The sequence below is a fragment of the Fukomys damarensis genome, unplaced genomic scaffold (genome assembly GCF_012274545.1).
Source record: "Fukomys damarensis isolate Sample0158 unplaced genomic scaffold, DMR_v1.0_HiC HiC_scaffold_16, whole genome shotgun sequence".
Classification (NCBI taxonomy): Eukaryota; Metazoa; Chordata; class Mammalia; order Rodentia; family Bathyergidae; genus Fukomys; species Fukomys damarensis.
In genome coordinates, this window is record NW_022900928.1 from 133435924 (window position 1) to 133463391 (window position 27468).

The following is a 27468-nucleotide window of genomic DNA, read 5'->3' on the forward strand; positions in this document are numbered from 1 at the left end:
AAAAAAAAAAAAAAAAAAAAAAGAAAAAGAAAAAATCCCCAATTCAAATGTAAGTCCGGGACATTTACTTCTTTGTACAAAAGATCCCTGGAATCCAGCGCAGGTCCTAAAAGGAAGGTGTCCCAGCTTTCCTCACCAGGAAAAACCCATCTCCCCTGCCTCCCCCATGCAGTAGGGCTCATCCAGAAAGCATTGTAGGAGCAGGTGCCCCTCCTTTCCATCGTGTCCCTGATACAACAGGAAGTGGCCCTCAGTCACCTGCCTCCTCCCTCCCTTTCTGCATAGCCCCCAGGCACTGGCACCTTACCGTCTCCCCACGAGTGCCGCGGTTCCCCAATCCTCCCTTGGGTCCTGGCTCTCCGGGCTCCCCCTGGACATGAAAAAACAAGGGGAGACCATGATCCCAGGCCCCATGCTGCTGCAGAGCTGGCCCCGAGGGCTGCCGGCCACAAACTTCACCACTTAGGGTTGGATGAAGGATTTTGTTCAATTGCAATATGACAGGCACAGAAAGCAAAGACCACTCATCCCCGCTGCCTTGTGCAAGCTAAGGAAAGGGCTGTGTCGGGAAGCAAGGGGTCGATGGTGGTCACAGAGGCTGGGAAGGGCAGGTGCAGGGAAGGGAAGGGTGGTGTTGGGGATGGCTAGTACCCTGGCATTCTGCAGCGTGGCCCCCGGGGGTAGAGTTTACAGTAGCTTATCTATATCTCAGAGTAACTCCGGGAGAGGAGTGCACAGGTTCCCAGCACGAAGAAACGCTGACCACCCTGACCTCAGAATTACGCACGAGGAACCTGCACCAGTTCTCCACACTGGGTCTCACAGGCACGGCTGCCATGTGTTGGTTTAAATGAATAAACACACATCATTCACAGCAGAACGTTCAGGCCCAGGCTCCCGTGGAGAACCCAGGGAGGTGTGTGCCTGTCCCTCCATGGCCCAGAGACAGGCTGATGGGGAAAAGACAGGGACTGGGAGAAGCAGCTGGAAAGGTGGGATGCAGCACCCTGAGGCTGGGAGACCGCCTGGGTCTCGAGGGCACATTTATGTGCTGTCTTTTCAGACCCAGTAATGAACGATAAGGCTGAAGACAGCAGGTTCTCGCTGCCCCTCCCAGGCTCACTGCTGTCTGGGAGCTGATCCAGCTCCGGTCTGCAGGGCCTGGACCAAAGTCTTGTGTGCTCCATGTGACTCTGCAATGCACGAGGCATGGCCAGGCTGCTCCTGGACTCAGAGGACACTGCCCTGTGTGCCGGCCGCCCCAGGGTGAGAGCTATCAGGTGACCCACCAGGCAGTAGGGTCTGAAAGGAGAAAGCCAGTGCACCCACCACCTGCTGGCAGGGTGCCGTCCCCAGGAACCTGGAGCGGGAATGAGTAGCAGCACAGGGAGATGGAGATGCAGAGTGACAAGCCAGGTGGAAGGGGTTCGAGCCTCAGACCAGGGCCCATCCTCAAAGAGCTCCTCCCCTGTCCAGACAAACCTTTCTTCCCAAGGGACCCGTCCTGCCGCGTTCTCCTGGAGCCCCCACGGTTCCTCCCGCTCCCTGCAGCACAGGAGAGGAGAGGGTCGCTATGTGCTCATCTGAACGCCCCCAGCTCAGCCCTGTGTGGAGGCCAGAGCCCTACAAGTGCCGAGACCCATGTTCCCCACACTCCCCAGCACAGGACACAGCGCCTGGTGCTATAGACTCCAACCTAAATGCACCGGAAGTTTCTGTGCAGACTTAAAATATTCACATCACCTCTCAGGACCAATTTGTACATGCTCATGCACATTGCAGCTAAGGGACACATGCTGGGTTCCCTGCTAGATGATAGATCCCTGGCTTCATGTGACTTTGTTTCCCCTACTATTCCACCCACCACTACCCCTCTGTGAACAGCTGATGTGTCCAGGTCCAGAAATGCCTGAGGGGGATCAAGAAATCACTTTCTAAGGGGGCACTGCCCACACAGCCCACAAAAGTCCCTAAAGTAGGTGGTGGAGAACACCTGTTTGATAAATGCTTCTGGGACGATAAGGTAACTACTACTTGAATAGCTTTGCACCCAAGTCACCTCAAAGTCCTGGTTAACTAAAAGTTGAATTTAAAAAAAAAAACCTGCAGAAACTTTCACAATGGTTATTATCAGCCATCCAGAGTGAGAAGGACTTTTCATGAAGATCCTGCCCGCTGTGCATTTGTGTAGCAACAGACCAGCGGGCTGCCAGCTGACCACGCTCATTCAGCTCTGTGACGGACAGGAGGCCCAGTTCCCAGGTTTTAGTAGCTGTGCCTAGATGCTGGACAGGCCTATCTTAAGACTCCCGGGACAGGGCTCACACTGCCTTTGCTAACGTCCAGGGCAGGGGCTACTTTGGGGACCTAGAAGCCACTGGAGTGCAAGAAATGGAGTTGCCCACTGCCGCAGGGGGCACTGAGTTGCCAGAGGGTGGGACTGAGGGGCAGGTCACCCTGGAAGTCTCCACTGTGCTGCGAACTCAGCTACAGGCTCAGGTGAGGGGACTTACCCGAGGTCCAGGAATGCCTTGCTCCCCGACCTGGCCTGGAGGACCAGTGGGGCCAGGGGGACCCTGCAGAGTAAAAGGCCAATGGTCAGTGATGTGGAGCTGGCTCTCACAAGGAGCCAGCGTGAGAGCCTCCCTCACAAACTAATGGGAGGAGACAACCCCATAGCCCAGCAACCAGTGAGTGGACAAACAGCACTGTATCCCTCACCGTGGAATATTACTCAGCCAACTGGAGGAGTGAAATTCTGGTTAGGGTACAGTGTGTCTGAGCCTCAAAAGTATTATCCTGAGCGAAGGCAAACAAACACAAGCGGCCACCTATTCATGATTAATTTAGATAAACTGCCCAGAACAGGCAAATCCTTCAAGACAGAAAAGTGAGTGCTGACTAGGGCCCTGGGGCAGAGGCCAGTAGGGAACACTGTGTAATGGGTATACAAGTCACCTACACAGCTAATAAAAGGGTTGTTAAATTACTGCACAGTACTGTGAGTGTGCTACACACACCAAACAACTTGGGTTAAAATGGCTAATTTTATGTTCTATGAACAAACATTCCTCAATTTTAAAAAATTTCCAGGAAACCTGGGAAAGTATCCCAAGGCCCAGATGGTGCAGGGTACTGACCTGTGCGCCTCTGGTACCCTGCTCTCCTGGGAAGCCCGCCTGGCCAGCACCGCCCCTGTTGCCCTTGGAGACAAGAGAGGACAGGGAGGAGTGAGGGTGCTGCAGCACAGGCTCCCTCCGGCCCAGTCAGAAATGCAGCTTGCCTAGGTCCCAGGGAGAGCACGCAGGCAGCAGGTCGGTGCTCACTGCACCGCACCTACGCGTTGGCACAGCTCTGGGAAAGGCGACTTCCCGCCTATGCCCGTGCTGCCCCGGCCAGAGATCCTGCTAGCCAGCACCGCACAGAAGAAAGACCCAGGGCACCCACCGCCACTGTCACCTCCCTTCCTTCTGCCCTCCTGAGCCATTTCTCAAGACCTGGCAGAAGGGGCTAGGTTGGGGGCTGTTGGAGCTGAGCTGTGACGCCTGGGCTTGGTGTCCCCATCCCAGTGGGACCACATCGGGCCATCTCCTGAGTGACCCCAGACGTGCCGGCCTGAGGACTCACCTTGGCTCCTGCGGGTCCCCTTCGGCCAAAGCCGCCCTGGGGAAGGAAAAATCACACAAATGGTAAGGGGGACACAGGGACGCTGGCACACAGCCGGACCCTCTGAGACACTCAGTGACCCCTTCTCCGTCCCTGGCCCCATTTACTGCCAGAAACCAGAGAGTAGGTCTGGGGGCTCTGGTTCCGATGCAGCCAATCCTTTCCTCAGCTCTCAACTTGGAGAAGTTTTGCCTCCATGCTGCTCCCCTAACAGCCCGAATGGAAGTTCTGAGAAGTGCTCCACACCCGCCAAGCAAAATAATGACTTCTGGCTACATAGTCCCAGCCAATGTTGAGCAAGGAATGTGGGCCCAGAATGCCGACCTGCCTGTTTTCCTTCCATGTTCACGAGGGCAGAAGGAACCCCAGATCCTCCAGATCACACGGCCAAGCACAACACACGCTCCCCGTAGCAGAGCTTCCAAACAGCACAGGGGCCAACAAACCTCAGTGTCCTGCGTGCTTAGCTCAGGCTCCCCAAAGTGCCGGGGGTGACCTCAGTTCCCACATGTGGGCTTCCTAGCAAGTGGCCCGTGACTTCCCACTTCACGTCATCCGGTGGGCAGCAGCCCGGGGTGGAAGCCCCTGAATATCCTGCCTGGCCTGTGCAAGGTGAGGGGCTGCTGCTCTGCAGGTGCCAACATCAGGACTGTCCCCATGACGACACATTGGGGTGTGACCAGAGGCCCAGGCACACAGTGACTATTGCCCAGGCCAGAGGCTGCCTGCAGAGGCTCAAAGGGGTGATGTCACAGGCTGCCTGCAGAGACTCAAAAGGGTGATGTCACTGGAGGACAGGGACACCATTCTCCCCGGCCCTAAACTGGCACTGTGGGGTCCCCAGGGAAAGGTGGGGGAATGCCTGGCCAGCCCTCAGTCCACTGCAAAATTGCTCTGTGCTCATTTCCCTGCTTAGTGAACCCCTGAACACATCGCATGTGGGACTGAAGCCAGCTGCCCCACCGCTGTGCTGCAGCCACCGTGCAGCCAGGGCAGCTGCAATGAGCATTTCCTTGTTTCTCTTCCACTGCGGGGCTCCACAGACCATTCAGCAACAATGCACAAACCTTCACAGACTGGCCTGTGAATCTAAGGCCTCAGAGCAGCCCCGCCATTCAGTCACCTCACCGGGGACTCACCCCTGGGAAGCCCTGGCCTCGTGACTCCTCTGATCCTCAACTTCAGGGGCCTGACTGTGTCCTCACATTCAGAAAACTACTGGGGCTGGGTTTGTGCATAGCCTTCATGCTCTGTCCTCTGAGTGGAGACCTGCCCTGCACCCCCCAGCCTCCTGAGCTCCCCTGGGCTCCAACCTGCTGGGTGCAGGGACCTCCACACCTAGCAACTAGGGCCTGCAAGCCTTCAATTTGCCTCCTGACAGCTACCCCACCACTCTAGCTTCAAGGTCTCTCCAGCCAGACCCCCTGGTGAGGCCCTCAGTGTGCCACAGGACAGCCACATTCCGGATGCAGTGGGACAGACCAGCCTGGCCTCCTTGTACCAGTGACAGTCGCACAAACAGCCAGACCACTATAAAAACCAAACACACAGGTCCCTCCTGCCCCTCACCCACCAGCCCCCGGCTTTAGCATTTCAATATTTAAAATATTTAGTGGGGTAAATCTTGGCCAAATATTTGAAAGCAGTGAAGGTATTTCCCGAAACCCGTTTGGCATATTTCTGTAGAGGAGAAGGATATAAGATTGGGAAGGAGACCAGAAAGAATGCAGAATAAATTATAAGAATGAAAAATTTCTATAGGCAGCAAGTTTTAGGTCCAAATCTTGCCTTCCTTTGCCTTCTGCCCTGGGATGACAAAGCTCCAGGGCCCTCTGTGGGGCTGGCAATGGGCAGAGGGACCTCCTGGCTTCTGGAACATGAGCCACACAGGTGGGCTGGGGCTAATGCTTGGTGACAGAGCACTTGCCTGGAGGCTCCAAGGCCCTGGGTTCCATCCCCCAGGGCACAGAGGTGAAGCAAAAACTGTTTGTTAGGAATGACCCAGGATCTCTTTGGAGCAGCACAGAATAGACCGAGACACAGGAACCCTGTTGTGCAGTGGGCAGCGTCTGGCTGGCACTGGGCACTTGATAAGGACCCCATGCAACCCTGAGGTACTCACGTTCTTCCCAGCTTGCCCGGGGCTTCCTGGCACACCATCTCTCCCGGGGAGACCCTGTGGGGCAGGAAAACTGACCTGAGGCTCTGCAGGGAGAGGGCCAGTTCCCAGGGCAAGCCCCTGCTACAGGGGCCGCAGACCCCATGCATTCCCATCTCTACAAGCCTTGGTTGAACCAGCGCTTCCGGTGTGCAGGGCACAGGCCCCACCCCTTCCCACACACACCCTCACCACCTCCCAGGACCCTGCTGTCTTGGGTTGCTTGGCTATAGGGCCAGCTGGAGCTTCCTGGCCCTGAGCTCAGGGACATCTGTGACCACTGGCACCTTACCATGGGGCCGATGTCACCTGTCTCTCCTTTGGGTCCCCTCTGCTGGTTGTCCTGTCCAGAGTCACCCTGAAAACAACACCAGGGAAGGAGCCACATGTGGCAGGAACGCCACTGCCACCCAATGGGGGGCTTGAAAAATGACTGACAGCAGGAGCACCAGGCTCTGGAGGATGGCACAGTCCTTTCAGCCACACCCCACACAGATCACTCCCAGCTGGTGCTGATGGGGCCCAGACTGGGGTCCACCAACCGGACGGTCCCCAGGGAGGAAGCCGCCCCAGGCTCGCCCTAGAATCCCTGACACAGAGGTTGGAGAACAGGTGGTGATGCTCATTTACTTAACGGGTTTACGGAGTCATTGATTGATTAATTTTTGAGAAGGCGTCTGGCTATGTAGTTCAGGCTGGCCTCAAACTCAGGCAATCCTCCTGCCTCAGTGTCCTGAGTGCAACGCCACAGCCAGCTTTTACAGCAACATTTAAGAGAAGCAAAGCTGCAATGGGAAGAGTCAGTAGGGAAACGGCAGTAGGGAAACCTCTCAGGTCTTTCTGTGCCTCAACCTACAATGCCGACCTGTGGAGCTGGAGAAACAACACACCTCCAGCCACCCGGAATCATGAGACAAGGAAGGACACAATGTGCATCAACATGACCTACAGAAATCCCAGCCTCCTCCCATCCTCGGTCTGGGCCCCAAGGAGGACACCAGTCTTACCGGGTCACCTCGGATGCCGACGTCTCCTCGCTCCCCCTTGGCGCCTTTTGGTCCTTTGTCACCCTAAATAAAACATGCACACGGGAGTCAGGGCTAGTGTGCTTCTCCTGTGGGTATCTGAGGTTCACTCCATGCTACAGACACAGACAGACAGCAGAAGGTTTCCACAGTGAAGCCGACAGCGGGACAGCTGATCGTGCTGTGATTTTCATAACAAAAGCAGCCTCTACTCTAGGCTCAGTCATCAGATTATTGCCTCACCTTGAAAATTTACACTCTGCTTCGCCAGTCTTAAGTAGAACAGAATCAATTATCCCTCCTGTGCCATCAAGGTAAATTCATTTTCCAGTATTTACGATTTGTTCAGTTAACTCACAGATATTCGCTGGAGATACACTGTGTGTCGGCAGACACTGGGGATTATTTAGAACACAACAAATTCTGTGGCCCTGTGGACTATGCTCTGCAAAACCAGAAGGACAGTGACATGGGTCCGAGCCAGCAGGGACCCAGGGGCACCCCTGGGGCAGTCGGAACTCTCGTGTGTAAAGCAAACCAGGCCACCTACCCTTCGCCCAGGGCTCCCCTTGTCTCCAGAAGAACCGGGCAGCCCCTTGTCTCCCTGCCAAAGACAACAAGAAATGGTCAGGTCTCACACAGCCTCTGCCGCAGACCAAGCTGCCAGCTGCTGCTGTCTCTGGGAGCAGAGCAGTTTGGATGGAGAAAGTAAAGCCACTCACATCCTCGCCGTCGAGCCCGTCCAGCCCGATTTCTCCGAGTTCACCCTGAGAGGGAAGAAGGCAGATGCGCAAGTGAGGCAGGGAGCCATCTGGCAAAGGGGAAAATGGAAATGCTGGGGAAATGTTCAACTTAATAAACCAAACTGAGCTTGAATACCTTCTCTCCTGGGAATCCCCGAGAGCCCTGGAAGAAAGGGGACAGGGGAAATATTAGTTCTTCCGCCACAGCTGGTCCTTCGGGGCAGAGGAAGCCAAGGGCTACCCCATCCCAATGCCCCAGTGGTCTAAAAGTGCATTTCTTTAGCTCCCTCTGTCACCACGACCAGCATGGGATATCATAAACTGATCTGCCTGGAACCAAACACTCAGGTAGTATCCTGCTCACTGGATAGCAGGAGTGACCCCAAAAGCCAGGCAAAGGGGCTCAAGGTGAAGGCCAACTTTACCACTTTGCAGCAGATGGCCCTTCCCACCAGCCCCTGCTGTAACTCAGCAAGTGAAAGGGAAAGTCTGGCGGCCGGAACCCGCACCTGCCACTGCTCCCCTCTCCTCCTCCCAGGGCCCAGGCCCGAGACCACCTGGCCCCAGCCGCCCAAGGCCTTAGGAGCATCTCCTGGAGACCATTTCTCCACACCCACCCCACCACCCACACTGTACCTTCACTCCTCTCTGGCCTGGGCAGCCCTGGAAGCCCTGAGTGCCATTCACGCCGGGCGGACCTCGCTCACCCTGTGGGGAAACAGGCAGTTGCAGCTGGAGCTCTCTGGAGGAGTGTGAGCCAAGGGCCTCAGGGCCTGGCCCTCGGGGACAGGGACTCCAGAGGGTCACCCAGCAGAGGTGGTCCCAGGTGCCCCATGTGGGGGTGCCAGGCCCCACTGAGGGCCCGTCAGCCTGACCACTGCTCTGCGTGCCCTCAGCTCCCAGCGCCCAGCCCTGGCCCACACGCCGGCTGGGCCTAGAGACCTCCTGCCCTCCGACAGCCCTTGGGGAGACGTTCCCAGAGCAGGGTCCCACATCCCTGAAGAGCTAAAATGAACTGGAAGAGAGGAGGCCCTGGGTGGCCTTTGTCTCATTTAGCACCTCCCTAAGGACTAGGAAGCACACCCTCAGACCCACACTGCCACCCTCAGATTGTCCTGTTCTCCAAAGTGTCCCCCATCTAAGGAAAGTTGTGAAAGAAGTTAGAAGTTAACTTTTATCCCAGAGGGAAAGCTGTTAACCAAAGGCTCCTGTCCCGATGTGGAAGAGGGCAGGAATTGGAGCTTTGGGAAAGGGCAGGTATACTCACAGGTCCGCCTTCATCTCCTGGGTAACCTCGGTAGCCGTCTTCCCCCGCCACGCCCTGAAACAACACACACAGGGCCCTGGTGAAGCCCCACGGTCACCCTGCTCTGCCCCTTCTGGCCCCTAGTTTGGCAGCATCAAGCTGAGAGTCAGCACAGCTTCGGCCAGTGTCCCACTCACTCTCCAGGGTGATCACTCTTGTGATGGGGGCTCTCTGGCTCCTGCTTCTCCAGGAAAGCCTGCTGCTCCCCACTCAGAGGCAAACGCTGAGGGCCCAGCCAATCAGTAAGGCCAAGTTTCAGCATGATTTTACCAAAGGAAGAGCCCGTCTGCTAAAGAGCACGCCCCCACCACCGAAAGGGGAAGGTGACAGACACTCAGCACTTCCTCCATGTCTGGGGGGTGAACTACATCCAGAGGTTGTGATCTGGGACACACAGGGGACCTCCTGTTCTCCAGATGTGAAGGGTACTTCTCCCTGTCCAGCTCCAAAGTTGGAGAAATGACCTGATCAAAGTAACACAACCCTTGAATCTAACCTCAGGTGGACAAAGAGGGCCCAAGCCACCGTACCTTTGGCCCGATGCTGCCAATGGGCCCTCGGTCTCCCCTCTCTCCGGAGCATTTGCAGGGAACCCCGCAGCAGGCTTTCTCAGCAATGTTGTCCTACCAGGATGGAAAGAAGGAACAAGCTCAAAGCTCAAGAAACACCTACCGAGACCTGCACACGCTTCTGGAGGTCAGGGTCGGCCACACTCAGGCTGCATGAGCCGAGGGAAGTCTCTAGAAAGCAAGTAGTAGGAGCACTTCTCCACAAGTGCCGTGGTCTTTCTTCTCTTGTACATTCTTGCTCTCATGGTATAGACTTTCAGACACTGTACAGTCTCCTGTCTGGGGAAGGCTATCGCAAGGTCTTGCATCCCCAGCCATCTTAGGAATGAAAAGACATTGAAAGAGGGAGCTGCTAATGGGAACAGAGGAAGATCTAAGGCTACGACATCTGCATGCCTACAAAGCTAGCTCCACTTCCAGGACTCACCCCTGCTGGGCCAGGAAGGCAGATGCCAAAAGAATTCAACGCACTACACGGAAACCCAGACCCCACCACCACCCTGGCCAGGCCAGGATGGCCTCGCTGCCTCCACTCCAAGGTTGCCCCACTGATCCGGTGGATGTGAAGCCACACACACCAGCTGCTCCGCCAGCTCGTAGTCAAGGTCCAGCAGGTTGAGCCGCAGGGGCCTGTCGTACATGAAGCCCCGCCCGAACTCCAGGTGTGCCAGTCTCTCCAAGCTGGCCACGCGTTCCAGGCCCACCAGGATCAGTGCATGGACACCTGGGGGGAAAGACACACTTAGTGGGGCTCGCCTGCATGCTCTATGGCACTGACACCTTTTCTCCTGACTTTTTTTTTTAATCCAACATAAAATTTGGCTTTAATTTAAACCTGTGCAATCAAACTACTGAGCTGCCTGGAAGAGTAGGAGTACTGATACCCTGAACTCCTCGGGATAATTACCTTCAATATGTCTCTTAATGTATTACTGTAAACCCAGGAAGTGGCACCCATGAAATAGATTCAAACTCAGTTCTCAAACTCCAGCCCCACCTTAACAAGGGTGCCCATGGGAAGAACTGAAATCCTAACCCCTCCAAAATCAGGGGAGCACATTCACACCTCCAAAGCATAGGGAAATTAGCTAATAAAGAGGATGTTAGTGTGCTAAATTGTGCTTCTATGAATTCTTCTTAAGGGTCTGCTGTTGGCACCCACTTTCTGATATTCAGCGCTTCCAGTTTCTAAAGCATGTGATCATCTCGTAACGGGCATCTCAAGTTACCTTACTTTTGGTCGGTGTGTGTATTTGTATTATTTACACGCATTGTAATTTAAACCTGGTAGTGTTTTGAGCTGTGACAACTGCAACCTGAAAATATAGCAGTCACTTCTGCTAATACATTAGTTTCTATGGTGGAGCTAAAGGAATCAGTACTTGGATTCTTTTGCAAGATCATTACTATGGTTTCTATCCAGAGGTCCCCCAAAGCCTTATGCTCACATGGTAGAGATTTGGGGCTGTGACACTCATGGACTGGGTTCATTCACTGATGAGTGTGTGGCTAACCAAGATGGGGAGGTGGAGCCTGGTGGGAGGGGGTGGGCACTGGGGCGTGGCCTGAAGGGTCTAACTCCTTGGCCCACTCCTTTTATCTCTGCTTTCTGAACACCATGACATGATGAACTCCTCAGCCACCCCTGCTTTGGAACCAACCAACTATGGACTGAAACCTCAGCAAACTGTGAGTCAAAACAAAGCTTTCTTTCTTCTAGTTGCTGGTATCAGGTATTTTGGTCCCAAAAGCAACAAAAGTGACTGAGACAAGCATCACGCCTTCTCCAAGTCCCGCCATCTGACTAGCTCTTTGAACCCACGTGCGTTTGCCAGGGCTCGGGAATAAAGCGCCAGTGTTCGTAAGGAACCCTCATCAGCACCTCAGAGCCCAGGAGGGCACAAAGGACCACAGAGCTTGGGACAGTGTCCTCCAACAGAAGCTGTCACCACCCAGGACTCCAAACCAGAGAGGCCTCTCAATAGGGCAGCAACCCCCTCACCTGGGCCGGCTACCTGTACCTGGGAGCCCGGACCTACCTTCCTCTCGGAGTTCCTCCGAGGCTCTGTGTAAATTGGCCAGGTCTCCATCCGCGCCATCAGTGAAATGAATGACCACCTGCAAAGCAAAGTCTGTGAGGTTCCGGCCCAGCCTGGAAGGGAGGAGCACAGATGGTGAAGAGGAGCCAAGAGGTTACTGGAGTTCAAACTCCTCCTTCTAGGCTGAGAAACCGAAGGCCAAGGTCAAAGCTATTGTGCAATAAATGAGGCATAAAATAAATGGGTGTGATTTATCTTAGAAAACCACAAGCAACAATGACAATGAAAACAGTTTATCTCATTCTCCTTTTTATGAGATGTGGTTTCCAGAAATCACATGTGGTGTGTCTGCCCTGTGCTGCGGCCACGCCCCGCAAAACCAAGTCCTCACCCCAGAACCTCAGGGAGATGAGGCTTTTAAAGAGGCTGTTAAGGTAAATGAGGTCACTGGGGGCTCCGCATCCAGGATGACAGATGTCTTAATAAGAAGAGGACACTAGGAAACACACACACAAGGGGAACCACGCGAGGACACGGGAAGGACAGCCATGTACAAGCCAGGGAGACCAGTCTAGAGGAAAACGGCCTGCCCACGCCGTGTGTGATGCCAGATCTCAGCACTGGGCAGACGTAAGTCTCAAGCCCCCATCTGATTCTGCTCTGTGTGACAGCCCTCATAAGTATGTGTGTGCACATGCACACACAGAGGGGCCGAGAGATAGAGACACAAGCAGAGACCAGAGCTTCTCTGGTGGGTGGTCCTGTCACCGGACCTGAGCTCATCCTAAATTGACACAGTCTAGCTTTGTCCTTGACGTCCAGGATGTGTCTTAGGGCTCGAATTAAGCTAGCAAGATGCATAACCTGTGAAGGAAGTGCCGTCAGCTCGGAGGTGAGCACTTCCGCATGGATGCTGATGGTCCTGCCTGCATGCCTGTGTACAGGAGGGCCTCAGGCAGGGCTCCCAGACACTGGGGATGAGCTGCCACCCAGCAAAACTGCAGACCCTGCACGAGGTGCACAGGGCAGCTCACCTTCACGCTGTCCGGTGAGGACTGCCTGAACTTATTCTGGTAGACCTTCAGTGTGTCGGCCGTGAGGACGTACGGGTGCTGGCTGCGCATGTCGCGGAACTTTGCAAACTGCTCCGGCTGGTACTCATCAAAGTCAAAGGCTTCCACCGGCCCAGAGGGCGTGTTGGCCACCACAGACACATGCACGGTGGGCAGCTGGCCTCCGCTGCAGCTGATCCTCTGCATCTGGCTGATTCTGCTCAGGATGGCGTCCACCTTGGACTCAAAGCCCTTCTGGGCCACAAATACGTTCTGATCTCTGGACCCATCAAACCCCAGGATCACGTCCAGACTGCAAGCTGGAAAGGAGAAGTGCAGGCCAGGGTGCCAAGGTGAGGCCGCAGAGAAGAGTTCTACGTGCACAGTGCCAGGGAAAGCCGGATGTGGACCAGGACACTGTGTTCAGCACCCAGATGAGACCCTCCCTGTGTCAGCTCTGTGTGGCCAGGCCTTCTAGCAGGAAAAAACACAAGTGATTGCTGGGAACCAAACTTGCGGGCTATTTCAATGCATAAGGTGTGACCAAAACGTACATTGAACGCTTCGATTTTTTTTTTAATTATAGTAAATGACACCTTGCTGTAACCTCCCTCAAATACTCCCCCTCACTTCAAGCACACTAATCCCTTCACTCTTCCCACTTTCTGAGGCAGTTCTGGAGCCCCCTTTCCAGAGAGTCTTTCATTGTGCTGTTGTGGCTGCCTCCATACCCTGAAACGATTGAAAATGCTAGACTTGCATGGTCTCATTGAGCTGGGGAAGAGTCAGGAGTCACAGGGCACCCTCTGATGAGTACAGTGGACAAGGACACACTGTCCCATCGTCCCAAGACTGCCCTCTTGGTGGGTGGCAGTCGGCACAGCATCCACCACTTCATGTCACACCTCAGAAAGACTTGACCTGGGACTCAGGACTGCTTCGGAAAGTGGCAAGAACAATGGACTACGAGTGTTGGAATCAAGGGGGAGGATTTTTGCAGTGATTACTGGCCATGTATCCTTTACGATACTGAAACTTTTCTAATTGAAGCATCCATTAGATACTGTGATCACATCTCCAAAGTTTGTTCTTATGGAGGTGTTCAACAGCTTTGGCGTGATAACATGTAGCTGCTGTTTTAAAGCATCTGTAGTTTGTTTGAATTAAAAGCATTTTAGAAATGTTTCAGTCTCAAAAAAAACTGACTCAATGAAACCATAATCAAAAACAAGGGTTAGTACCCCAGCACTGGGGCTCAGGTAGCCACACTTGCAGACATCTGGGGAAGAACCAGAAATGCCGTAAAGGGGTTACCTTTGGACACGTCGCTCACACCAGGACACAGGGTCTCATGCATCGCATCATGCAGAGTCTCCAAAACTTGCTCACTCAGCTCCGACAGCTCCTGGACGTTCCCCACGCGGAAGGCAGTGGCGCTGTTGGACGCAATTTTCCCCACCTCCTCAGAGTCTATGTTCCTCACTCCCACCGCGAAAACTTTGACGCCTCTCTGGGTGAGTGCCAGGCTCACATCCTGAGCGTCCTCTGCTGACTTCCCCCCCGTGATCACAAAGGCGATCTGGGGGACCCTCTGGTCCAGGCGGCTGCCCGCCTCAGGCACAAAGTGATGGAGCTGCAGGTGCTGGATGCCCACCCTGGTGTTGGCACGCCGACCCCCTTTGTAGACCACTTTGTTGATGGCATCAATGATCTGCCTCTTGGAGGAATAGTCCTTCAGGAAGAACTCATCGGTGGGGTCTGAGTTGTACTGGACCAGTCCCACCTGGATGGAGTCGCCATCTTCATAAACCGTGTCCACAATTTCGGACACGAAACGGAGCACTTCCTGGAAATTGTCCCTCCTGAAGTTGATGGAACCATCCAGCAGGAACACAATGTCCGCCTTCTTCTTCTCTATAAGGGGTCACAGTGGAGATGAATAGAGATGGGGCCACCACACCCGGGACAGAAACACACAAAGCATAAATTAAAATAAGACCCTCCTGATAATTCCTTCACAGTGAAAAACTCCAATCCATCCCATGCCCCTCTAGTGCCAGCCCTAAACAACAGTATGCTAAAAACAAGAAGATAAAGGGTTCGTTATCCAAAGGAAATGGACCAGACACTCAGGATCTTAGTGAGACAAAGTCCTGGCTGCCCTGAGCACAGTGACGTCACATCAGAACCTGGACTCGGTAGTGTGTGGCTTCGGATGTGCTAAGGTTAGGGCTGTTCCTGGGCCAGCCTACTGCCTCTACAGGCAGGAGAGAGAGAACAGGAGTCGGATCCCTTGGCAAAACCTACTCCTGTGCTCTGGGTGTCTGAATGGCCACTGCCCAGCAGAGGGGACAAGGGAAGGTATGGGTGGCAGTCGCATCTGATTTGCTCCTGGCAGCCCCACAGGTGACAGCCAGGAGTACACAGGGAAGAGCTGCTGCAGGTATAGGATTCTGAGGGTCTCCTTGGCCCAAGAAAGGCTGCCTGGGCCATGGTGAGCAGCACCTCTGGGAACTCAGACTTCAAAGCCACGTCCAGTGTGGGATGGCCACTGACCTACAAGATGTAGGCACCGTATTCTGACAGCCACAGGTGTGACAAACCCTGGGGACCTTTACAGCATCTCTGGCCGGGCCACAATTAACCTTGAGAGTAGTGGAAGGTCAACGGCCAGGTGCTTTGGGGGCCATATTTCCTGCTATAATTTCAACTAGATTATCTTCCCAGTGTTTGATTTCTAACATTATCTGCAGGGAATTATTACACAGAATGCCAGTTATGTTTAATGTTAATGTTTCACAGCCCACACTAATCAGGGGCCACATAGCCCATACCTGGCCTCGAAGGAGGAGAGGTGAGTACTGGGGGTGCTGGGGTGACCCCAGAGGATCCAAAAGAGCCTATGACCCTCTCCTGTATGCTGGGGAGCTCTCTGAACTCGCGCACCGTGAAGACCAGCCTGGGGTCGTTGGCGATGGTCTGCAACTCTGTTCTGTCCACGTTCCGGTTTCCAATTCCTAAACTCACAATCCCCGAGGAGCTGATGACCCGGGAAAAGCCAGAAACATCATCCTGGGAATTTCCACCTAGAAGCAGGACCAGGTGCTGGGGCACCCCATCTTCTATCCGGCTCCCGGCAGATTTAACAAAGAGGTTTTTTGCCACATACTCCAGAGCTCGGCCGGTGTTCAGCGGAGCACCACCCTGGAACCTCAGGCGCCGTATGGCGCCCAGCACCGCAGCCTGGGACCTGTGGGTCTTCAGGAAGAACTCAGGGAAAACATCATTGCTGAACTGCACCAGGCCGATTCTCACTTTGTTGGGGCCAATGTTGAGTCTTTGAACAATCCTGCTCACAAAGTCTCGGATGTACGCGAGGCCATCACTTTTGACGCCGTCAGAGCTGTCGATGAGGAAGACGATGTCCGCAGCATCGCTCTCTGCAAGAGAGGAGGAGCAGGGTAGAGCCAGCCAGCGTCCGGGGTGTCTGCATGGCTCTGAGCTCCCCATCAGGCCACAGCACTAATTTACCGACATTAAACTGCAGCCAGGGCCCATGTGCTGCCTGTGTCCGGGCTTTGTGAAATCAGTGGTTACAAACTGGAACTTTTTTTTTTTGTCAAAGCAATTTCCACTTCTTGAAATACTTTAAATTCTCCAAAATTTTCTCTTGAGTTGACTCTATTTTGATTTTAGCTTTGTGGTCTGGGTTAATACCAAATTTTAAAAATGTAAGCAGTATTTAGAAATGTAATTCTGGATTACAGAAGAGACCATGACCACCAGGGCCAACATCAGAAAGAGAGAGAGAGAGGCAGAGAGAGTGCTGAGGGCAGCAAAGGTCCTTCCTTACCTTTCACAGCCATTACTTAGTAACAGGAGCTGGGTTTTCTCTACAGTTGAGCATTCCCTAATCTAAATATCCAAAATCCAGAATGCTCCAATTCAAAACTTTTTCAGGACTGACATGAAACCACGTTGACACCACCCAAGGGGAAATTCTACATCACACTTTACTTCATGCAAGATTTTTTTTTAATTGATTAAAATGACCTTCAGGCTATGCATGGAATATTAAGGAATTTCACGTTTAGCCTTGGGTCCCAACCTAAAGTCTTCTCAGTATGTATACACAGATACTCCAAAATCCAAAGAAATCCAAACCCTTCTGGTTTTGAGCATGTTGGATAAGATATACTCAGCCTGAAGAGTTAACAAAAATGTCCTGGGAAGGATGAGCCACATTTTCCTCGTAAGAATTCTAGATGTTCCTCAGATGCCATTGTGTTAACTAATGTGTTGCCACTCAACAAACACCAATCTGGCCCTTGCCTTTTCCCTTGGGGAGTTACTTACAGTGGATCGCTGGGCTAATTGTGTAACTGAATCATTTACTAAGAAATAGAAAATCAGCTTCACAGCAGGGGCCACGCAACCTGAGCTCCCTGCACTCCACAACTACCCATGCACAGTGCGTCGGCCTCAGCTGGGGGGCTGCATGGCTGCCACGACAGGGTAGCACAGGTCAGCCCACTCTGATGAAAGAGGAGCCTTGCCCAAGCCACAGAGAGGCCCTGCCATCCCTCACTGCAGAGCAGGAATGGCCATGACCACGGCTTCACTTCCAGTCCTAGACAGGCCAAGGGGGCCAACCCCAATGTGCTCACCACTTCCCAGCTCCCCCAGTTTAGGCCAGAGTTCCCCAGATTTCCTGGCACAAGCTCCAAGTCCACACAGACCCTTCCACACCCCCTTCTCAGATGCTAGCAGCCCACCTGGTCCAATAGGTGTGTTCTAGGTCTGTGGCAGGTGGGCGTTGGCTGTGTAGAGCCAAGGGGTACCACCATAATGGGAAATTCACTTATCCCGGGGAGCGCGGCTTTGAGCTTATGGATTTTTCCATGGGAAATACGCTGACCCCGTCCCCAGACCTTACCCGGTGGAGGGTGGCGGGTGCTCTCCAGGAGCTGCTGGATCTGCTGGGCGGTGAGGGTGGTGATGGGCATCAGCAGCTTCTGCTCCAGGCTGGGCAGCTCCCTGAAGGTGCTGACTGAGAACACATACTCAGGGCTCAGGGAGATCTTCGCCATCTCCTCCTGGTCCGTGTTCCTGCCGACAGTGAAAGGGGCCACACCGAACTGCTTCAGCTCCACAGCCGCATCGTCCACCTCGTCGGCCGACTTCCCGGATGAGATGAGCACCAGGAACTGTGGGACGCCCTCTTCTATGCGGCTGCCCAGTGGCCTCTTGAAAATGTTCCTGGACACGTACTCCAGGGCGCTCCCCACGTTGGCCTGCCGGCCTCCCTTGGGCCGCAGCTGCCGCACGGCATTGTGCACCTCGTCCTTGCTGGAGTGGGCATTGAGCAGAAACTCCACCTTGGGGTCCTCGCTGAACTGGATGACCGCCACCCGCGTGGTGTCGAAGCCCACGTCCAGGTAGTCCACCAGCCTCTCGATGAGGTTGCGGATGTGCTGGAACTCCGGGGCAGTAGCTTGGGACCCGTCGATGAGGAAGACCACGTCCCTCTTGGCACCACCTGCAGTGAACCAAACGTGACTGTGGGCTGCACCTTTACAGGCATCAAATTCTTAGCATTAATGAGCCACCTCAGTCCATCAAGGAGGCACTGCCTATCCAACAAGTGATCCCAGAAGCTACCACCATGGTCAAATACCAGTCCAAGGAGCAAGCCTTGTGCACCTCATCATCCAGATGTCAGAGAGAGGAGCAGGAGCCGCAAAGGTGAAGGAAGAGGGATCCAAAAGGAGGCAGACACAGGAAGCGCTACTCACAGAGAAAGGAAGCTGGCGCCCGAGTTGGGCCACTCTGTCAGGTGAAGGGACCTGGATAATTGCTCTTCCAGTGGACATGGTGGGGAAGCAATGGGTTGCAGGTGTTCGGGGAGGTCAGAAGGAGAGGAATTTGACAGAGTACAGATGGTCTGCAAAGAAGAGTCTGCTGCTGCTAGAAAGGTATGGAGAGAATATCTAAGAGAGAAAAAGCAAAGCACTTTTGTTACCCCAGAGCCATCTGGCATGCTGGAGAATGGTGGGAAGAGAGGAGAGTCACAGACGGTGCTCTGAGTGGGCGTTCCCAGAAGTTCTCTTTGACTTCCTTGTACTGGGATGCAAGGCTAGTGGCTGAGAGCAAGCTGAGGGAGGAGAGGTGTGAGAAACAGGGATGGGAAGGAAGGAGAGGCCTGGAGATGTAGTTTGGTGTAAAGGCCCTGAGTTCAATCCCCAGCACTAAAAAAGTAAAGAAAAGAAACTGCATGCAGGGGTGAGGACAGGATTTGAAGGGGCCCTCGGTGAATCTGGGGCCCCAAGGTACAAGGCAATAAATATAGGTTGGGAAATGCTGCCTCTCCTATGGTGTCAGAGACACACATAGCACATTATTGAGAGGGATTAAAAAAAAGGAAGAAGCAAATATCCCTCACTTTGTCCCACTCTTTCCTAGATGGGCGAATCACTCACAATGAGACATTCCCTCAGAAGCCGGTGGGGGGTGCTGCTCTGTCCTGACCCTAGTGAGAAGCCGATCCCCTAGCCAGCCTCTGCCTCCCTGAACAGCACAAGGTCTCTGCCTCTCGCTCTCACTTTGGCAGGCCTTCCTTTCCATCCCCTCTGCTCCTCTCCCCGCTCTCCAAGCCACAAGGCCATGAGCCACTCAGTGCCACCATTGCCCCTGCCCAGGTGCCCAGGGAGAGCGAGCCTCGGGCAGAACAGGCTCTTACTGAGGATGGGCACCTCTTAGCTGCCTTCCTTCTCAGCCACCAGGGCTGTTGCTCTTACCTGTTCTCGGGGGCAGAAAAATGGGCTGTAGCCTGCTCAGCTCCTCACGGCTGAGCTGGGTCACCCTCTCGGAGATGACCTGCTGCACACTCCCCAGCTCCCGGAAGGTGGGGATGGCCACAGCGAAGTCTGGGATGAAGGATATGGTCTGCATCTCCGAGATGTCAGCATTCCCAATGCCGATGCCAATGGGCACCGCCCCGCCCCTCTTCAGGACCACTGAGGGGCCCCTCACGTCATCCCCAGACCTGTCAGCCGTGAGCACTATCAGAAGTTGGGGGACTCCATCCTCCATCCTGCTCCCTGCAGACCGGGTCAGGACATTCTTCAGGACGAAGTCCAGCGCCGCCCCGGTATTGGGCGTCAGCCCACCCAGCAGGGTTAGCCTGCGGATGGCGCCGATGACGCCCTGCTGGTCCATGAAGGAGTTCAGGTAGAACTCGGGCCGGGTGCGGTCGCTGTACTGTACCACGGCAACACGGACTCGGTTGGGGCCCACATCCAGGCCCTGCACCAGCCTCTCCATGAAGTCCTTCAGCAGCCCAAAGCCGCTCCTCACACCCTCAGAGCCATCGATCAGGAACACCACATCTTTCTCACCTGAAGCTGGGACAGAGACTCCATGTGACTCACTGGAATTTGAGGCGACACCTTCCCACCAACAGGATAGGCTGCATGGTGGTCCCCGCAAAAGTCCAATTCCAAATCCCTGAACGTGGCCCTGAATCATTCCACCAATCCCAACCATCCTTACAGGAGCACATTAAGAGGTCAGAGAGCAGAAGAGATGCCACACTGGAAGCTTCAGGAGTGGGGACAAGGCCAACAGCCCGGGAGCACAGGCCACCTCTAGAAAACAGAGGCCAAGAGGACACAGAGTCTCCTAGCCCCTCCGGAAGGAACATGGGCCTGCTGGCCTTGACTTCAGCCTGGGAGGCCAGTTTCCAATCCCTGACCTCTAAATTTACCAGGGAACACATTCATTTCCATGTGAGCCACGAAATGTGTGGCTTAGGGCAGCAACACAAAACAAAACTCCCGTTTGGAAAAAAACTTTACTTTAGAACTTTCACAGGCTGGAATAGAATTGTTCACCGCCAATGGTGAGCTCGAGAGAAGCATCAGGGTTGGGCAGCAGAGCCGGGGCATCAGCAGCAGGGTGGGGTGAGGGGTCGGTTGCCAGCCCCGGGGGCCAGAGGTTCAGCGCCCCCATGCGCGGGACCAGTCCCCATTGAGGACGCTCCAGAATCACAGGTTTCAACCAAGAGAACTGTGTGTAAAATTATTCTTTTCACTGCGTTTTCTCCACCAAAGGACAAGTGGTGAAGTGCGAACTCGTGGTAGTGACCTAGCAGTTGGAAATTTGAAGAGCATTCGCAATAGGAACGGATCTGACTCTAGCACCTTCTACTGTTAGTGACTTTGGTCAGGGGAAGAACCTAACAGGACTCCTGCTTGAAACACAGGCACTGCGGGAATGTGAAGACCGTGACTGTTTTGGCTGTGAGGTAACCATTTTATATGGCTTTTTATTATGCATGCAGCATCTTTATAGTGTATCTTTTATGAAATATTCTAATGCTCTCAAAAATAATCACCCAGCTTCTCCTGTTTTGCCCTAGAGAACAGCTAGAAAATCACAGCAAGGAAAGGAAATGCATGTTCTGTTCCCGTGGAAACCACTCCTTAGTTTTCATCTTCCCCACCCTACCCCAGGGGAAGCCAAGCCCAGCTCCACCTTGAACGTGTCTCCCCTACCTGGTGGCTGGCCTCCGTTGTACACCGACTTTAAGAGGTTCACAATCTGGGGCTGCAGATCTCCAATCTTGGGGAGTGACTCTGTGGCCAAGATGAATGCCGGGGAAAGTGCAATCCGCTCCAGCTCGGTGGGGTCAGCATTCTTGGCTTGGAAGATGAATGGAACCACGCCACTCTGTTTCAGGTTTCTGGCGGGCACGTCCAGGGAATCTGACGACCGCCCCGCCACCAGCAGCACCAGGACCTGCATCACTCCGTCCTCGATGCGGCTGCCCATGGACTTCACAAAGATGTACCTTTGGGCGAAGTCCAGGGCGTAGCCCAGGTTCAGCGCTTTGCCCATCTTGATTTTCATGCGCTTCACCTGGTTCAGGATCTCCGGCTTGGTCATGTGCTCGTTGAAGCGTGACTCCAGCTTGACATCGTCACTGTACTGAGCTACAGAGATCCGGATCCCTTCGGGCTTCACGTCCAGTTCATCAATGATCTTGTAGAGAAAGTCGCGGACAGCTGGGAACTGGCCCACGAGGTTGGCAGAGCCATCAAAGAGGAACAGGATGTCTCTCTTGCTCTCTACAAAGAAGTCAGAGGAGACAGTGAGCAGAAAGACCTCGCCCAGCCCCACCAGACCAGCCCTGCACCTCCCGCACCTGTCCGTGAGAGTCCAGTGCACAGCCCCTGAACCAGGGAAGGCAGAGGGCACCACCACCTGCCATGGCCCAGGCTGCTCCACAGTGGTGCCTGTCTGCACCCAGTACCTTGGTCCCCTGCTAAACCAGCCACTGGATGCCGGCCAGGCTCTGTTCAACTTCACTTCACTCTAAATAAAACTAGCAACAGTGGGGTCTTTATGGTCCTTTTGCTGAAACACCAACCTCAGTCTCCAGGGAGAGAGGCTAATGCAGTTAACCACCCAAGGAAAAGTGGGTCACCACCTGCCTGCTCTATGTTACCTCTTCAGTGTTGCCACATGGGTCAGGACCCTACCAGCGCTCTCCAGTCCTCTGCAGCGGGGCCACAAAGAGTAGGAGGACAGTCTGGAGGAGGCCACCATGGAGGAGCTGGGCTGTCCAGCTCAAACAGTCCTTCAGCCTGTTTCTGATAGCTTCCCAGGGGCCATCTTGTCACCATCTCTGTGACGCCAACAAGCTGGTGGCTCAGTACATCTATAGCTCACTGACATAATGATAACCGGGCTTCCTTTGGAGCCCAGTTCACTTTTGCATAAAGATGCAGGTGATTTTTAGCTACAGCAGAGTCTGAACACAAAAATTCCACATAAAGAAAATAATTTCAATTGTTAAATGAGGCCAAGGCACTGTCATGCATGAAAGAGTAACTTTCTCTTTCCCTCTCTCTCTCTCTCATTTGGATTCTAACTCCAGAATCTTTACAAGTGTGACTGGAGCCCGGGCAGCCTCTAAACAGAGAGTGGAAACCCACAGGCGGGCAAGTCCAAAACTAGGTGTCCTACACTTTCATTAACAAGCATCCTTCAAGGGCCGGGGATGTAGCTCAGTGGTGCTGCCGTCCACCTCACAAGCACAAGGACCGATGTTTGATCCCCGGTACCAAAAAACAACCAAAACAAGCACCCTTCAGACTCTGACCTTGCTGTTACAGTGTCTTAATGTTCAAATCATTTCGACCAAAATGAGCCACTAATCATCCTCCACGTGATCCGTGGCTCCTGTATTCAGGCCACCACGGGTCAGGAAGGCTCTGCAGACCCGGAGGACTGAAGGGCCCGCGGTGGCGGGGGCTTTACCTGGCTGGACGAGTGGTACTTCCTCCACACCTCCACTAACATAAGTGGTTAGGGGCTGAATCAGCTGCTGCGGCAGAGCTGGCAGGGAGCTGAAATCGTCCATGAGGTATACCAGGCTCGGGTTAAAGGCAATCTGCTCAAGCTCTGCCTTATCTGCCCGGCTGGCCCCCACACAAAAGGTCAGGATGCCCTCGCGCGTCAGCTGGTTGGCCACTTGCAAATAGGAGTCCTGAGACTGCCCAGCCGTGAGCAGGAGCAGCAGCTGCGGCACACGTTCGCGGATCCTGCTGCCGCCAGCCTCAGTGAAGTGGTTGGCATGGACATAGCTGAGGGCCGAGCCCATGTTCAGGCCCGTGCCCCCCTGCAGCTGCAAGCCCTGCAGGTGAGCGAGCATCTGGGCCTTGGTCTGGTATGTGTCTAGAGAGAACTCCGTCACAGGAGTGTCACTAAACTGCACTAAACCGACACGGATATTGTCACTTCCGACATCAAGGCTGTTAACTAGGTTCATGACAAAGTCACGCACATAAGGGAAATTGCTCTTTCCAACGTTGACTGATCCGTCCAAAAGGAAGATGATATCCCTTTTGTTTACGTGAACTGCAGTGAAGCACAGAAAACAAAGTGAGACACACACGCACACCTGAGGCTCCATGTGTGCCGGCCCTTGGCACACATGCCCACTCCAGGACGCAGAGGGAGCAGCATATGCAGCAAAGCGTGTCTGGATGGTAAAATATGGCAGCGGCTGCATATTTCCCTCCTGTGGTGGCTGGTGCAGGAGAGGTTGACCAATAGCCAGGTGTGTGACACGGAGCGGGCCGACAGACAGATACAGTGCCAGAGTTAGAATGCTGGTGACCAACACAGCCGTCTGGATCCCGAACACAGCGCTGCTTCTCTGGAAATGAACTCTGCAAGGTGCTGGGTATCTGGTTCACCCTTCCACACAACCCTCACAGCCAGGTCCTCTGGGCTCCCTGCATGCACTATGGGGCGTTTTCTGTGGGCAGCTTAGGAGCAGTGAGCTAAGAACGCCAGAAGACCCCCGCCCTCCCCGCTGACCACTGCCTTCTGCCCTCCTCCCGGGGCCCAGCCAGTACTCCAGACACTTGGTCCAAAGGGAAACGGTGGGGTCAGCAGCAACCAGGAACACACAGAGACTACTCGCTGTGCTTGGCTGGGGGGAGCCATGTGAAGAATTAAACTACAATTCTCAAATCAGAGCCCCACAGACTCGTCATCTCGGTGGGGTCCACACCTGCAGGTTCAACTGACAACAGACCAGAACGTGTGGTTTCTGTTCTCATCATCATTAACATAGTATAATTTACAAGCAGCATTTGCACTGCACTGGGTGACATAATTAATCCAGAGAGGATGTGAAGTGTACAGGAGGATGCACACAGCTTCTGTCGAAACATCATGTCCTTTTATACAGAGACATGAGCACCTGTGGATTTCTGCATCTGTGGGAATCCTGGATCCCATCATCCATGAACACTGACAGGTGACTGTTTTTCCCTGACACACTTAGCAAGTGCCTTTAAAAAGTGTATTTCACAGCTGGGTGTGCAGGTGTACATCTGTAATCTCAGCACTCAGGAGGCCGGGGCAGGAAGATGCTGTGTTCAAGGACAGCTTGGGCTACACAGCAAAATCCTACCTCCTAAGAGCTAATCCCCCCAAAAAAGAACTTATTTATTTTTTTCTCTGGTCTCACTGTAATCTACACTAATTTTGTCCTATGTTCATGAAGTTGAACTTTGGCTATAAAACAGTAGATTAGGAGTCTTAAGGAAAGACAGAGACAGAGAGACTCGAACAGCATCTAAAATCAGTTTTAGAGAAAGAAAGCAGAAATCAATGCAGGAGGGCATGCACCAAGTCACACAAGAAGCCTTACCCTACAGGAGTCATGCCTTTGTTATGGACAGAGAATTGCATTTACCTAATTCACAGGTTACAGAACTTCACCCTGTCTGAAAAATACTTGCAGTCATATTAAGTGAGGGAGCCCAAGGACTGCCATCAGCCTTCACACCTCCCTTACCACGCCTTCACCTGAAGGGGTCCCTGGGGATGCTGCACGCCATGGGGCAGGTGGGATGGAGCCACAGCCTTGACCCCAGGACACTGCCCAGCAGCTCTGGGTGGAGGATACAGGCAACAACATTCTCCTACGCTGTCTGTGGTTCTTGAGGGAGCAAAGGGAAGCCTGAGATCAGCCCTGTTTGTTGCTGTCATTTCCCACATGGAATGGCACTCTTGGCTAAGCACTGACCCAGCCTGTTTTATTTCCCCACGGTGAGCCACACCACCTTACCTTCAGTGGTTCCGGAGAGGGTCCTAAGGGGCGAGAGCAGGCCAGGCAGGATGCCTTGCAGGGGTGCGGCTCGGAACTCAGCCGGGATAAACACCAGGGAGGAATCAAAAGCGACCTCTTCCAGCTCAGCCTGGTCAGCGGCCTTGTTCCCAATGGCAAAGGCCATGATGCCGCTCCTCTTCAGCTCCTGGGCGGGCAGGCTGACAGTATCGAGGGACTTACCACCTGTGACCAGCACCAGGAGCTTAGGGACGCCTTCGGCAGCCCGGGAGCCTACTGCACTGAGGAACAGGTTGTTGCGAGCAAAGTCCAGGGCGGAGCCTGTGTTCAAGGCTGGGCCCTCCATGGGCTTCATTCTCCGCACTGCGTTCACAGCTTCCCTTTTGCTGGGGTGGGTATTGAAGTAGAACTCAGGCTTCACAGTGTCTGCGTATTGAGCCACTGCCACCTGGATGAGGTCCTGTCCAATCTCCAGCCTCTGGATGACTTTGCCAATGAAGTCTCGGATGGCATTGAAGTTGGCCAGCCCCAGTCTGGATGAGCCATCCACCAGGAAGACTATGTCCCTCTTGTTGACTTCCATGACTGTGGGCAGCAACATGGAAAGGTGAGAAGCACAGCCTACCCGTCACACTCCACCAGGCTCTCACGGCCAGCTCCACCTCAGAGACATTCCCTGCACTCAGCCCAGGGGACATCAGGGCTGTGCAGCTGACATTCATCACAGCACACTCACTCATCCCATCTGCTCCCCTCCTGCCCTGCCTCCTCTTAATCCATTTCACAAAATAGCTGCACAAAAACACGTAGCTTTAGTAGCCACGGGCTGAGCATCCTGCCGCTCAGAGAGTCGTCAGTTCTTTTCTGCCACACACATAACTCCACCAGAAGGAAGCTGCCGTTTGATGGGTTAGGAAAGCAGCCTATGTCTGCTCTGCCAGCCCTTGAGGTCATGATCTAGATAGATTTCAAGTACAAAAGCTGAAAGAGTAGGAACACCCTGTTCTCTTTACTTCTATATTCTACGGCTTCTTTTAAAATAACTCAAAGTTATAAACATTTTTGTTTAAAAAATAAAAATAAAAAGGAAATCCACATCACAGCCAGCCCACGCCACCAAGTTTTTCACCTAAGTTGCCTGGGTTGTAGGTCCTAAGTATCACGTGGGTTCCTGTGATAATTCAAACTACACAGAAAGACGTCTCCATGAGATCACTGCCTGCAGCCACTGTGAACCCTTCCCCACTGTTCTCTTGGAATGTTCAGAAGCTGCCCACTGTCCTGGACCACGGCACCCAAGCCAGAACCCGGAAAGGCACCCAAGATGGAAGGGAACCCATGGCTGAGCGCAGGGAGGTGTGCAGAAGGTCCTTCCTCGGCCACGCACATGGCTCCTCCTCGCTGTGAAGCCAGGAGGCTGGGAGCTCAGGGCTGGACCAAATCACTGGTTTGTGCATAAGGAAGCATTCTGGACAGGTGCGCCTCCTTGATACCTTTCAGCACAGGAGCAGGGCTGTGTTCTAACAGGAGGGTGATGTCCTGTGCGCTCATATACTTAATGCAGTTGCTCAATTACCAACAGCGCGTGCCCAACCTCTTTGCACTACTGCAAGGTCATGGTCAAGGTTGTGGGCGCCCACTCAGGGCTGCTGTCCTTGCTTCAGTTCAGAACTCGCTGTCTCTCTGGGTTGAACCTTTGACTTTGGTTTAAAATATCTTTACAGATAAACTGAACACATGAATGGCTAGCGGACTTTTCCGGCCTTTCTGTTGTTAGCATAATCCACGTGTCAGCACTCGTGCACACCCTTACACAATACCCCATGTCTGGGTCCCACGCGTACCTACCACACACACCACAGCAGCAGATGCACACACACTCCTGTCACCTGTGCTTCACAGAGCGTCGCCTGGCTAACTCTTCATGATTTCCAGCAGCAGTGTGCTGCCTCGGTGGGAGGAGTTGACTGTCACACTCACCCTTCCCCAACCCAGCACCTCCTGCAGCCAGGCTACTAACCATCCTACTACGGAGCCCTGGAAAGGACAGAGGGCCAGGTCTGGCACACACAGAACCAGCAGAATATGGAATCCCAGTGGCCGTGTGGACCCACCCGGTCCTCATCCCAGGCAGCTTCCTAACACCGGGGTCCCTGGGGCTCTCTCCACCCTGGGGCACAAGCCCCTCTCTGGGCTTCTCACCCTCCCTCCCACTCCCGCGTCTCCCACCAAACCCATCTCCCCTCCCCAGACTCCACCCC

General features: G+C 53.9%; 1 protein-coding gene across 7 annotated transcripts in view; it reads right to left on the bottom strand.

Moving 5' to 3' along the window:
• Col6a3 (collagen type VI alpha 3 chain) overlaps positions 1-27468 on the bottom strand; it is a 72183-nt gene that overhangs the window by 20648 nt on the left and 24067 nt on the right. For 4 of the 7 annotated variants that reach the window (XM_010626132.2, XM_010626131.2, XM_010626128.2 and 1 more), the window contains 24 exons: positions 25208-25792; positions 22882-23481; positions 21114-21686; positions 19356-19961; positions 17495-18097; positions 15393-15998; positions 13873-14472; positions 12541-12878; positions 11507-11585; positions 10046-10191; positions 9429-9521; positions 8860-8913; positions 8229-8300; positions 7729-7755; positions 7572-7616; positions 7400-7453; positions 6832-6894; positions 6117-6182; positions 5789-5842; positions 3628-3663; positions 3141-3203; positions 2514-2576; positions 1483-1545; positions 308-370 (listed from right to left, as the gene is read on the bottom strand). In XM_010626132.2, coding sequence (XP_010624434.1) covers positions 308-370; positions 1483-1545; positions 2514-2576; positions 3141-3203; positions 3628-3663; positions 5789-5842; positions 6117-6182; positions 6832-6894; positions 7400-7453; positions 7572-7616; positions 7729-7755; positions 8229-8300; positions 8860-8913; positions 9429-9521; positions 10046-10191; positions 11507-11585; positions 12541-12878; positions 13873-14472; positions 15393-15998; positions 17495-18097; positions 19356-19961; positions 21114-21686; positions 22882-23481; positions 25208-25792 — 5552 coding nt within the window. The remainder of the gene's footprint in view (positions 1-307; positions 371-1482; positions 1546-2513; positions 2577-3140; positions 3204-3627; positions 3664-5788; positions 5843-6116; positions 6183-6831; positions 6895-7399; positions 7454-7571; positions 7617-7728; positions 7756-8228; positions 8301-8859; positions 8914-9428; positions 9522-10045; positions 10192-11506; positions 11586-12540; positions 12879-13872; positions 14473-15392; positions 15999-17494; positions 18098-19355; positions 19962-21113; positions 21687-22881; positions 23482-25207; positions 25793-27468) is intronic. The other 3 variants (XM_010626133.2, XM_010626129.2, XM_010626126.2) reach the window with 2 other exon arrangements.